General features: G+C 50.7%; 1 protein-coding gene across 1 annotated transcript; it reads right to left on the bottom strand.

Annotated features, from left to right (window-relative positions):
* Window positions 1–6079: 6079 nt before the first annotated feature.
* CNGA2 (cyclic nucleotide gated channel subunit alpha 2) lies at window positions 6080–11836 on the bottom strand. Its single transcript, XM_033413564.1, is given in 7 exon segments — window positions 6080–6624; window positions 6627–7475; window positions 7775–7875; window positions 9656–9763; window positions 10757–10927; window positions 11454–11525; window positions 11727–11836. Coding segments are annotated over 7 exon segments (1956 nt in total).
* Window positions 11837–12308: the final 472 nt, after the last annotated feature.

Raw genomic sequence — 12308 nt, 5'->3', positions numbered from 1 at the left:
GAATTCCACACAGACCTCTCCCCAAGGAGCAAGGAGGAGAAAAGACACAAATACAGATAAGCAATGGGGACAGGGGCATTACAACTGCTTGTAAGGGATCAGAGAAAGCTTTGGGGGGAAGTGGCATTAGGACTGACTTTGAAGGATGAGAAGGATGTTGCAGCAGAAATTTGAGGGAGGAAGTGGGTGTAAGCTGAATTCCCTCTGGGGCAGCTTCAGGTGGGTTATGAGTCCTATGTGGCCGCAGCATGCCCAGGGCATATGAGGGTTAGCAGAGAGAGAGAAAGACTGAGGATATGTGATCTAATCCATGAGAGAGAGAGAGAGAGAGAGAGAGAGAGGAGGGAGCCAGCCCCGCAGAGAGTTCCAGGCATTCAGCATGTAAATAGCACTGTGATGGCTAATGGCTGCTAGAGGTACTGGCGACAGGAGGGGGACCAGCAATAATGTCTGCCTCGGGGTGTGGACAGTCAAATGGGGTTTGAAACAGACAGTAAACAGGGAAACAAATATACAGAATGATGAGAGAGTGATGAATGCCCTGAAGAAAATCAAACAGGGTGATCAAACGGAACGTGACAGAGCAAGTGGGAGCTGTTTTCAATGTGGATCTCAGCAAGGGCCCCTTCAGAGCCCTGAAGACAAGGTCCCAGCCACAGCAAGGTCCAAAGGCAGAGGAATCAAGGCAGAGGAAAAGCAAGGGGCACAAAAACAGAAAGAAGCTGGGCATGAGTGTGCAAGGAATTAAAAGGAGACTGGAGGGCCTGGGGTAGAGCGAAGCGGGGGGAGAGAGGAGTCGGCAAGGCCACAACACACGGGAACTGGAGACCATGTCTTGAGTTTGGATTTTATTATAAGAATACTAGAAAACCACTGGCAGGTTTTAAGCAGAGGAGTGATGTGATAGGATTTTCATTTTTTAAAAACCTCGATGGCAGGGAGGCAAGGTGGAAACAAGGATACCAGTCTGGAGATGACTGCAGCCATCCAGGAGAGAGCTGGTGGCAGCCTGGACCAGGGTGAGGCCAGTGGAGGCGGGAGAAGTGCATGGATTCTGATTTTATTTTGAAAATTAAGTAGAGAGTGTTTCCTGGATGGTTGGATATAGTGGATGAAGCAAAGAGAGGAGTCCAGGATAACTCCAAGAGTTTGGCCTGAGCGACTGGAAAGGTGTACGTGCCATGGCTGAAACGGGGAGGGTGGGAGGGAGCCGGTGTTCATGGTGAAACGCCATGGTGGTGTCAGTTAGGTATTTGGGTATTTCGCCATCATCCGTGCTCTACCTTCATGGGCCATTGGAATAGTTATTTACAGAATTCTTTTCTTTAAATCAACCTTAAATCGGCTCTCATTTTTCTTTAGCTCCATGCTGAGGAATAATAACCATAACATCAAGTGTTTTGTGGGTTAGTAGCATTTTTTCTGAATACAGATTAAAATAATAACCACCAGGTCCCCTTGCAGTTCAACCCTGACATTTCCTCCATACCCAGCCAAGTCTGGGCATCTAGCATACACAGACTTGAACTGAGCCATTTGGCTTTGACACGCAGGAACATCTGAGGGCATTTGAAGGGATGACAGCAGGGTATTCGGGAGAGAGACGTGGTCCCACAGCTCAGTGAGGCTCTGTAAGTAGCCACCGAACTGCCTCCATGGGCCCTTCTCAGCCCTCTGCTTGGGGATGGGGGGTTCACAGAGCAGAGCCCACCATCCTTTCCTTAGGTCCAAGCGCCCTCTGGTGGCCGGGTTCTGGTGCACCGGTGCACTGGGGGCTTCCCAGCTCCTGTTTCGGGAAGAGGGGGACCCTCTGCCTTGGCCTCTCCCTGGAGAAAGGGGCAAGAGGTCAGACTAGCTTTAGGCTCCAGACTGAGGGACAGATAGATGGTGCTGAGTCTGGGACTCAGGCGGGGCCAAGGTGGGGCCGGCAGTCTGCAAGCCAGGCAGGAGCCACCGAGGGTCAGACCGAAAGGGGAGGGAAAGTGGTGGGTGGGAGAAAGGGCTCTTGTTTCCTATAGAAGTTCACCAATGCAGAGAAATGCAACTTGATGACCATATACAAATAGGGCAATTTACCTTCGGTGGGTATTTTCAGAGGAAAAGAAAAAATATTCCAACGTAACCATTTTTAAATTAAGAGCAGGGAACATTAGACTGTGCTGAATAAATACTATGACCGGTAATGGAAAATGTACTTCTTATATTACAGCCAGTTACGGGAGAGAAGCGGGGTTGGCGGCCAGTGACAAGAGGGAGAGAGTCATGCTCTTGCCGAGAGAGCAACTGAGGAGGTGGCTGGACAGGCTGACGGGGGGTGCAGAGATAAGCACTGTCTGCTTAGGATGGCACCCATGTGCTCACTCAGGCGTCCACGCTGCATCCACACAGGGGTTAACATTGGTGCACGCACACACGCATTCACACACTCACAGATATTCCTGCTGTTACTCCTTCATCCTCTTCTCAATGAACAAACTGTTCTTAGATGAGAAGAGACCAATTGCCAAACAGAGACTGGCAGTCCAGTGTGCAAGGGAGTCTCGCATAGAAGGCTGTGGTGGGGCTGAGAGAAGGAAGAACTGAGTCTTAGAGGAAGAAAAGGCAGAAAAGAGTGGTCCATGCAGAGGGAACAGCATGAGGAAAATCCTAGAAGCCTAAGAGAACACAGGCATTCGAGGCACCACAAAAAATTAGCAGTGACTGAACTCGAGGATGTCTGGGGAAAGGGAAGCCAAGGAGAGAGTGGGAGCTGAGAACCCTAAAGTCTGCGTCTCAAACCGGTGGGCTCCCCATGTGACCCAGGTGTGTCACCTGCTTTGCCCTGGGGAAAACCAGATCCAAGGTACAATGTTCACCTGACTGATGTGGACTAAAAGTCATGGACCCGTTGGTGCTGGACTGAGGGTGAAACAGGCTCCAGGGAGAAATGCTGCAGATTTCTTGCTGAAACCAAGGCAACATTCTTCAATGCAGTCATCCCTCTGCCTCTGGGCCCAGTGCCATCCTAGGGCTACAAAACTAACATCTACTTGCGGTTCTAGCACATGGTGGAAACTGACGTCCTTAGCGCAGCCTTAGCCATGAGAGTCTGGGCAAGCAGCTGGCTGGTCTCCAAGGCTTCTACCTCTTAGTGGCTTAGCCTCTCTGGAAGTGAAGGAGATTAAAGCCTTTTCTTCCAGTCCCATACCAAAAGGGAGGGCATACACAGAACACTGGCCTATCACGAATGCTGCCTCCCTACCTCTGCCACTCTCAGGGATCAGGACCTAGGCATGGGTAATGTTCCAGATCTCTCCAAGTAAGTCTTCCCCTGATTGAGATTTATTACTACAAGCTAGGGAAGAGGCCAAGAAATTACATTAAATTTAAAAAGAAGTCTGGCTAGAATAATGAACCCCAATAAAAATAAATGGTGACACCAAAACTCAGGCAACAAAAGAAAAAAATAAATAAACTGGACTACAACAAAATTAGAATTTTCTGTGCATCAAAGGACACGATCAGCAGACTGAAAATGCAACCTATGGAATGGGGAGAATTTGCAAATAACATGTCTGTTTTGGGTTAATTTCCAGAATATATAAAGAACTCCTACTACTCAACAACTACAAAAAACAAATAATCCAATTGAAAATTGAGCAAAGAACTAAATAGACATTTCTCTAAAGAAGACAAACAAATGGCCAACAAGCATACAAAGAGACGCTCAACATCAATAATCATCAGGGAAATGAATCTCAAAACTGCAAAGAGATACCACCTCACACCCATTAAGATGACTACTGTCAAAAAAATGCAGTAAACAACAAGTGTTGGTGAGAGTGTGAAGAAATGGAACCCTTGTACACTGTTAGTGGGAATGTAAAATGGTGTAGTCACTGTGGAAAACAGTATGGCGTTTCCTCAAAAAGTCAAAAATAGAATTGCTATATGCTGCAGCAATTCCACTTCTAGGCATATACTCAAAAAAAGTGACAACAGGAACTTGAACAGACATTTGTACGCTCATGTGCATAGCAGCATTATTCATAGTAGCCAAATGATGGAAATAACCCAAGTGTCCATTGTCAGATGAGTAGATGAACAAAATGTGGTCTATCCATACAATGGAATCTTATTCAGCCTTAAAAATGAAGAAAATTCTGACAGCTTTTACAACACGATGAACTTTGAGGACATTATGCTAAGTGAAATCAGACAGTCACAAAAGGACCAATACTGTATGATTCCACTTATATAACATATCTAGAGACAAAAGGTAGGATGGTGATTGCCAGGGCTGGAGGGAGGGAGACTGAGGAGTTGTTACTTAATGGGGACAGAATTTCAGTTTCACAGTTTGAAGAGTTCTGCAGATTGGCTGCACAACAATGTAAATGTACTTAACACTACCAAACCGTGCATTTTAAAAATATTTAAGATAGTAAATTTTATGTGTACTGAACCACAATTAGTAGAGAGATAGAGAGAGAGAGAACTGGTATGCACAAAGGCATCGGGGTCTGCAACTAGATATTCCTGCCCACTAATTAGCACTTGTCCTTGGGGTTCCTGATCATCTGGTGGTACCCACTCAAGTATCTGAGCCTTCAGGAGAGCCTCCCCAAATCCACAGACATAGCCGGTGTTTCTGTAAAGACATGGCTTCTGGCAAATGGAAACATAGGAGTTTTGGTGTGTTCACTTATTGCCCCAGTGAATAAACATTCTCCAAATTCCTCCTCTGTGCCAGGCATGTCTCCAAGGCTACAGACAGAGCAGTGAAGGAGACTGCCTTGGCCCTGCCCTCAAAGAGCCCACAGTCTGGAAACTGGATCCATCAAAATGGACCACCCAATGTGATAAAGAGCCAGGACAGAGACGCCTAGAGAGGGGACGATTGACGGCCTAGTGTGGGAGCCAGTTCAGTCAAGGGAGCCTTCTCCAACATGTTGTTACCTGAGCTGAGTCCAGAGGGACCAGTAGGGCTTAGGCAGGCAGCAGAAGACAGCAGAGGGGACTCCAGGCGGAGTGAGTCCTGAGTAAGGGAAAAAGAGAAATATGGGGAAAAGAGAGGGCTTGAGGTAAGAAGGGAGAGAACATTAGCAGCGTGGAGCAATAACCACAAATAGTTCAAAGGAATTTATTAACTCGTAAGTGTTTCTACTGCAGATGTTAACTTGAAGAGTCTTCCACCCACCACCAGCCTCAGGGCCTCTTCAGAAATGCTCTGCATAGAGGTGATGGCCAGAGCTCCTGCCCACCACCTTCTCCAGCATTGCCTGCTGGCCCACTGCTAGTTCCTCACTCCCTGCTCTGGAATGGACTCGAGACCAGGAGCATCATCATCCCCCTGGTCTAGAGAAGACCTCAGGGGTCGCAGTCCTGGTTGGCAGACAGGCAGACGGATCGACAGAGCAGGACTTGGAGTGAGCACCTCCTACCTGCCCCCCTCCATACTTTTGTCTGCCTTGGAAGACAGACACTGAGACCAGTGCTAGGCGTCTGCCGCCAGTGCTTGAACTACATACTCATGCAGGGAAATGGAGATATTCAGAAGACATATTAGAAAAGAACCAAGTGAACTGTATATAAAATAGATAACCAACAATAACCTGCTGTACAGCACAAGGAACTCTACTCAATACTCTGTAATGGCCTATATGGGAAAAGAATCTAAAAAAGAGTGGATATATGTATATGCATAACTGACACCTGAAACTAACACAACATTGCAAATCAACTATATTCCAGTAAAAATTTAAAAAGAAATTTTTTAAAAAGGAGACGAACAAAGTGGGAGGTGACTAGGTACAAAGGAGCCCAGAGAGATGCTGCTCTCCTCTTCCTTCCTTAAACTTGGACAGGCTGAAGCTTCTGGAAGCCGAGCCAAACACGGTCTGCACTCTGCACAAGATGGGCTGTTAGTTGGACTTGGAGAAGGGCTTCTGGATGATTGAGTCAAAAACCTGCTGACAGAGAGGCTTCTGGGAGAAATCAAGGGGACATGGGGGTAATGCATATATATGTGGGGACCTACACAACTCTTCTAGCCCCTGGGGTCAAGGCCAAGGCTGCAGAGGCAGCTGGGACCAAGGCATTATGGTTTCTCAGCAGCAGCTGGCTTGGGGCTATTCATTCCATCTGACAGGTAGTCATCCTCATTATTCTGCTTCATCTTGGTTTCCAAAACCATGATGCGCTGCCTGAGCTTCTGCTGGGCCCCTGGGTACTCAGCCAGCAGGCAGGGAAAGCGAGTGTACAAGGTCTCCATGTTGGTTTCCAGCTGTTCTAGCTTCTTCTGCACATCCGCCTCGATGCTGGCTGCCACCTCATTCTCATCCAGCAATCCCTCCTTCATCAAGATCTCCTGGCCTCTCTCCTCCAAGACCCTCTTGGCATCAGGGTACTCCGTCACAGCTTCCATAAGATCATCCTTGGACAAGCAGAAGAGATCTGAGTAGCCAAGGCTTCGGATATTGGCTGTGCGTCGATTGCCCGTTTTGCTGCCTTTAATGTTAAGAATACTGATCTCTCCAAAGCAACTCCCAGCCAAGAGCAGGGCATACTGAGTGACACCATCATCAGCCACCACTGCCAATTTTCCTTCCTTGATTATGTACATCTCCTTCCCAATACCCCCTTGTAATCCCCAGGACTGAAGACCTGAGGATGGAGCTTTAATACCAGCTCCACCAGCAGGCCAGCCTCACAATCCTGAAAGATGCACACTTTCTTGAGTGTGGACAGGTGGACGTTGATGGCTATCTCAGCCCTCAGCTTGGATGGCAGCTTCTTGAGAACTTCCCGCTCATCCACACTCTTCTTATTGGTCCAGAGGTAGTCAAACCACCTAATGACCTTGGCTTCCATCTCCTTGCTGACCTTTTGGAACTGCATATAGTGTTTGACGGCATCGATCTTGGCCTGGAACTCAGCCCGGGTGGCGTTCATGTTGGAGATCATGGAGCCCACGTTACCCACGATGGTGGCAAAGATGAGGACACCAATCGGGAAATCAAAGATGACAAATAGGTACTCCTCATCTTTTACGGGGGGTGGTGTCACCCCAATGGTGGTGAGGGTCAGTGTAGACCAGTAAAGGCAATAGATGCATTCCCTAGACAGGTAGCCATACTCAGGGTCAATGATGTTGGAGTAAACCCAGGTGTTGACCCCAAAACCAATGGACTTGGAGATGGCGTAGTAGATGCAGGCATTCCAGCAGATGATGACCAAGATGTAGAGGACCAGGTTGCTGATGTGGAAGATGTTGTGGTGGCTGGTGCGTGTCTCAGTGCGGTCAAAGAACTCAAACATCTGGGCAAAGTGTAGCAGGCGGTTGAAGCGCAGCTCAGGTCTGTGGATGCCCACAGCAAAATAGATCAGGTCTGTAGGGATGATGGAAGCCACATCCAGCTTGAACTGCAGGGTGTGGATGTAGTTGTCCCGCAACATCTTGGTATCTTTGACCAGCAGCCCCTGCTCCAGGAAACCTGATGGAGACACAGCCAACATATCACCTCTGCCTTCAGGCCTGTCCCTCCTGGTAGACTAGTATTCAGCAAGGAACAAAGTGATCACTCAACTCTCTTTCCCAAGGAGGGGTATAGGAAACTCAGAGCATGGCTGGCCGTAAGTACCCTAAGACATCACCCCCAAATCACCACCAACCTGTGTCCCAGACAAACATTTGAGGCTAACACCATGCCAAGAGGGCTTCCTGAGAATGTGGATCCAAGCCTTTGGTCTCATGGGCCATGGTCCTGCCTGCACATCCCAGTTATCCACTTACCTGTGCGCAATCGGATGAAGAGGTCTGCGATGTAGACCACATCTGAGAAGTAGTCCAGCACCAGCCATACTATGCAGTAATCTTTCTGTAGGTCACAGGCTCTTCAGGAAGACAGGGCTGGGCTTCACCATAAAGCTAGCCAAGGCCCCCTGAAGTCCCCAAACTGTTTGCACACTGTGAGCAGGGCTTGGGATGGCCACCAGAGGCACTGATGAATCACAGTCAGTCTGCTGCCAAGAAGACATTCACAAGCAAGTACTACTCCAACCCTTATTATTATGTAGACATCACTACTGACGATTACTTGTCTGTCTTGCCCGCTGGACTATGAGCTCCAAGAAGACAGAGACCACCACCTCTTCGTCATTACTGCATGCCCCATATCTTAGCCCAGAGCACATCTTAGCCCAGGATTCAAGTGCTCAACAAGAGTGAGTTGACTGAAAAACGAGTTGTTGGAAGAATGCACACAATACACAGCTGAATAGCTTCCATGCTCGGCTCTTCGACACACACCTATTGAGAACCCAACGCAGAGTACTGGCCAACCCAGATGAGAGAGAGAGCAGTAGCTGGGCTTAGACTCGAAGCAGTGGGAATGAAGAGAGGTTGGAGATGGCAGGAGAGTTTTAGGAGGAATTGACGAGACTTGGTGACTGGATGGGTAGGGGCCTCGGGAGAGGGCAGAAGAAGGGACAGAACCCTGGATGATGACTCAGTGAGCATACAAGTCAAGGGAGGAGCACTGAGCTCTGATTACTTGGTTACACTTAGAATAAAACCCAGCCCCCTCCCCTGGCACACAAAGCCTGTCTGATGCTTCACCTGCAGTCCTCCAGCCACACTAGGCCATCCTGAAACAGGGGCTTGGCACCTTGTTGTTCCCTCCTCCCAGAATGTTCCCTCCACCAACCTGAAGCATCTAAATAGCCGACTTCCTCTCGTCACTCAGGTGTCAGCCAAGGTACCACCTCCTCAGAGAAGTCCACCCTGAATGTCCTTTCTCTAGTAGCTCCCTGCCTCTGGTCCTTGGACTCATCTCGGGCATTGGTTTGTTCATGTTCACTGTCAGTGTCCCCCACTAGCCTGAGAGCTCCAGGAGTGCAGAGACCACGTGTGTCTTTTTCACCACATTGTCCCCAGCCCTGAGCACTAGGCCTAGCACCCAGTAGGTGCTCAGTCAAATCCTTGCCGAATGAATGACTGAGGTAGGGGATGGGGGGGCAACACTGTCAGGAAAAGCTACATGTGGAGAATGACTTCAGAACTGAGACTGCAAGAAGAATCTCCATAGGTTGAAAATGGGGAAAGGGAATTTTCTCTTGAGGAAACAGCATGTCCTGATCCAAGAATAGTGAGTGCTGGGGCTGGGGTATGTCCAGAAGGTGGAGCTAGAGAGAAAGGCCAGGTCCAGAGGGCCTTGAAGGCCACGCTGAGCGCTTGAACTTCATCCTGTGGGCAATGAGGGACCATTGAGAGGTTTGTGAGGAAGGCCTGACATCATCAAATCCCAGTTTCTATCAATCATGCTAGTTGCAAGTGTGGAAGATGCATTAGAGAGGGCAAGAGTGCCTGTAAGGAATGGCTGCAGGGCTTTTGTACTTGTCCCAGGGAGAGAGGGGGCCGGCCTCACCTAGGACAGTATCGGTTTGGATGAGGAAGTAGGAAGAGATTACAGACACCAGGAAAAGGATAGACATGAAGCTTTTGGCAGCATATTAAATCGGGTTGGGGTTGAAGGAGCTGGGGGTTAATAGGGAAGAGGGAGGGGCCACTGGTAAGCAGGGAATCCAGAAAGAGGGCTGGGTTGGGGTGAGCTCTGTGTCCACAACTGGGACTGGGTTGCTTTGGCCACACCCTCCCAGACCACCCCCTGCTCACCTGGCCACCAGAAGGCACCAGCTATAGAGGACAGGCACGGCGATGACAAATAGCTAGTGGTAGTACCAGTCCCCAGCTGGGTCCAAGACAAATAGTTCACATTTCTTCCTGAGGAGACAGAGGCCAGGCTTGGGAACTGGCTCCCCAGTGTGGCCCCAGCCCAGCTTCCAGTAGCCAAGGGACCCTGAAAAAGCAACACCTAAGGGTATATGTGGTGTGAGGGACGGGTTGTCTTAGGGCCTCATTTTTCAGGAAGCCACAACCTGGCACTGTGCATCTGAGTAGAGCTTGGAGGGCAAAGAGACCCCACATGGGCCCACTGGCTCTTCTGTCCTCTGGAAGTCTCTTGCCCAGAGGGCACATGAGGGGTAGTGCTTTCACTGAGGCAGGCTTCAGGCCCTGGGAAGGGACGTCCACAGCATGGTGATGAGGGCTCAGGGCCGGTTCCCACATCCCTCCGGGGAAGAGAGAGGAACTCCAAGCAAGGAAGCGTCACGTGCTTCCTGTCCCCGCCCCCGCCCCCACTCCCTGTTTAGTCCCCGGCCTCCAGCTCCCAAATCACTTTCCCAGATGCTGTGTCCTGCCTTGGCAAGAGCTCTTTTCCCCTACTGGCCAGACATCCACAGTCGCCTACTCATTCCTCAAAGAACAGACCCTCCAGCTCCGCCTTCTCTGGCCTCCCTGCTTGTTCTGTCTCGCTCAGTTGTTTCTGGGCCTTCTCCCACCAGGCAGCCCCCCAGCATGGCCTCTTCAAAGACCCACCCCTGTGCTCACATGGGCACCGGTACTGGCATCCCCTCCACAGCATTCCCTATATGCACCCTCCTCTGTAGTTACTGACCGCTAGAACCCAGGCTGGGGCTGGCGCACCATTGGCTGAGCCCTCTCCCTGCCCACATTCAGGTAAGCAGCAAGAGGACAGCTGGCAAGAGGCAGCTAAGGTGAGAAAAGCCAGCAGGGGCTCCTGTGGCAGGTGGGCCACTGGCTGTTAGAGAGGGCATAGGCCCTGGTCAGCCCCTGGCTGTGCTATGAGAAACCCCAGCACACCCTCCGACCGCATGCTTGGGAGCCCTTCCAGTCCCACAGGCCAGACAGCTATACTTGCTGCCCTTGCCCTCACTGTCCTTGTCGCCTTTGCCATCTCCTTGCTGTGTCGTCACGGTCTGGAGCTCAGGCCCACAGAAACACTCAAGGAACGAGTCAGGTCTGGGCTCCTCCTCGTGGAAATTCTTGTTGGCCCACTCTCTGATGACCCCCACCAGGCAGGCAATCCTAGAGAGGAGAGAAGAGAACCGCACTGTGGAGAGAGGACCTGCGCCGAGGACAGGGGGATGGCGCTCCCAACACAGCAGCCTGAGGGGTAAGGGGCTAATCTGGGAAGACTTCCTGTAAGAGGTGCCATCTCTGTCGATTGTGAAGAACAAACAGGGGGTCTCTGGGGCAAGATGGAGATGATGCTAAGGGAGGACAGGTCAGGAGGAAGGTTGGCTCAAGCTTCCTGAGTTCCCCATGGGGCCTACAACTCTGGGCTGGAGACCTGCGAGCCCTCTACCTATACCCTTCTGCTGGGAAGCATCTCTCCTCCCAACAGTGCCACAGGCAAGTCTGAAGAGAAACCTGCACTGCCACTCCGAGCCTGCTCAAAGGAGCCTCCTCCCGAGAAAAAGTTGAGCTAGGACAGCGTTGACAGTACTTCCCAGAGGTCTTGATAGAGAGGCCCTGTGGGACGGAGAGGACCCCATGATCTGACAGGCCCCATGGGACAGAGGGGTTGCAGCAGGGCAGTGGTGAAACCCACCTGCAGAAGCCACCCCTCCTCTGCAGCCTCTGTAGTTGTGAGGAGGTGTCATCGTCGGCCGCAGACTGTGGCCTGCAGAGGAAGGAGCAGGGGTGACCAAGGGCTTGTTTGTTTCTTTGTTTTTTGTCTCCTATTAGCACTCTCCCCTCCCGTCGTCCTTTTAGAGGCTGTCCTTGAGCCAAAGATTATTTACTCTGTGACAATGAGGCACAGTTGGGAGAAAGTCGCAGCCTCAGGGCCACCTCTGCAATGATCCAGCCTCAGCAGACTCACCTGTTGCTGGTCCTGTGGTCATCTTCGCCATTGACCTTGATGGCAGGAGGTGCATGATGGCTGTGGTTATTGGCTAGGGAGCTCTTCACTCCATTGGCTTTTTCTGTCATCTTCCATGCACAACCAGGACCCTCACCTGCCAGGGAGAGGCCCAAGAGGGAGGTCACAGAACACCCTGGCACCCATATAAGGCGGGAGGGCCTCAGGTGAGCACTGAGAACAGAGCCAGGGCCCACTTGGCAAACCCCAGCTCCCCTGGGTATTGCTGTGGCAGTGCAGGGCAAGGGTATCTGCATCGCCAGCATGGCAGGCTCCAGGCACCCCGGAGATGCTGCTCTTCCCACCCCCATAGGCAATTTCAAAGGCAAACAGTGCTAAACTGCGTGATGTGTTTTTTCTTTTACCTCAGTGAACTTCTTGACATATGAACTAACAGAGGGAAACCAAACCAAACGAGAAACTGTTTAAGCCATCTCCTGTTGTCCGGCACAGGCTGAAGCTGCTGAGCGCCTCCAAACTAGCCACTGACCCCAAATTCTTGCCCCCACCCCCAGCTCTCTGCTTCTCCTCGGGTGGGAGTCC

Source organism: Orcinus orca, chromosome X (assembly GCF_937001465.1).
Source record: "Orcinus orca chromosome X, mOrcOrc1.1, whole genome shotgun sequence".
Taxonomy (NCBI): Eukaryota; Metazoa; Chordata; class Mammalia; order Artiodactyla; family Delphinidae; genus Orcinus; species Orcinus orca.
The sequence above is the reverse complement of the archived record's forward strand: the minus strand, read 5'-3'. Positions and strand labels throughout refer to the sequence as shown.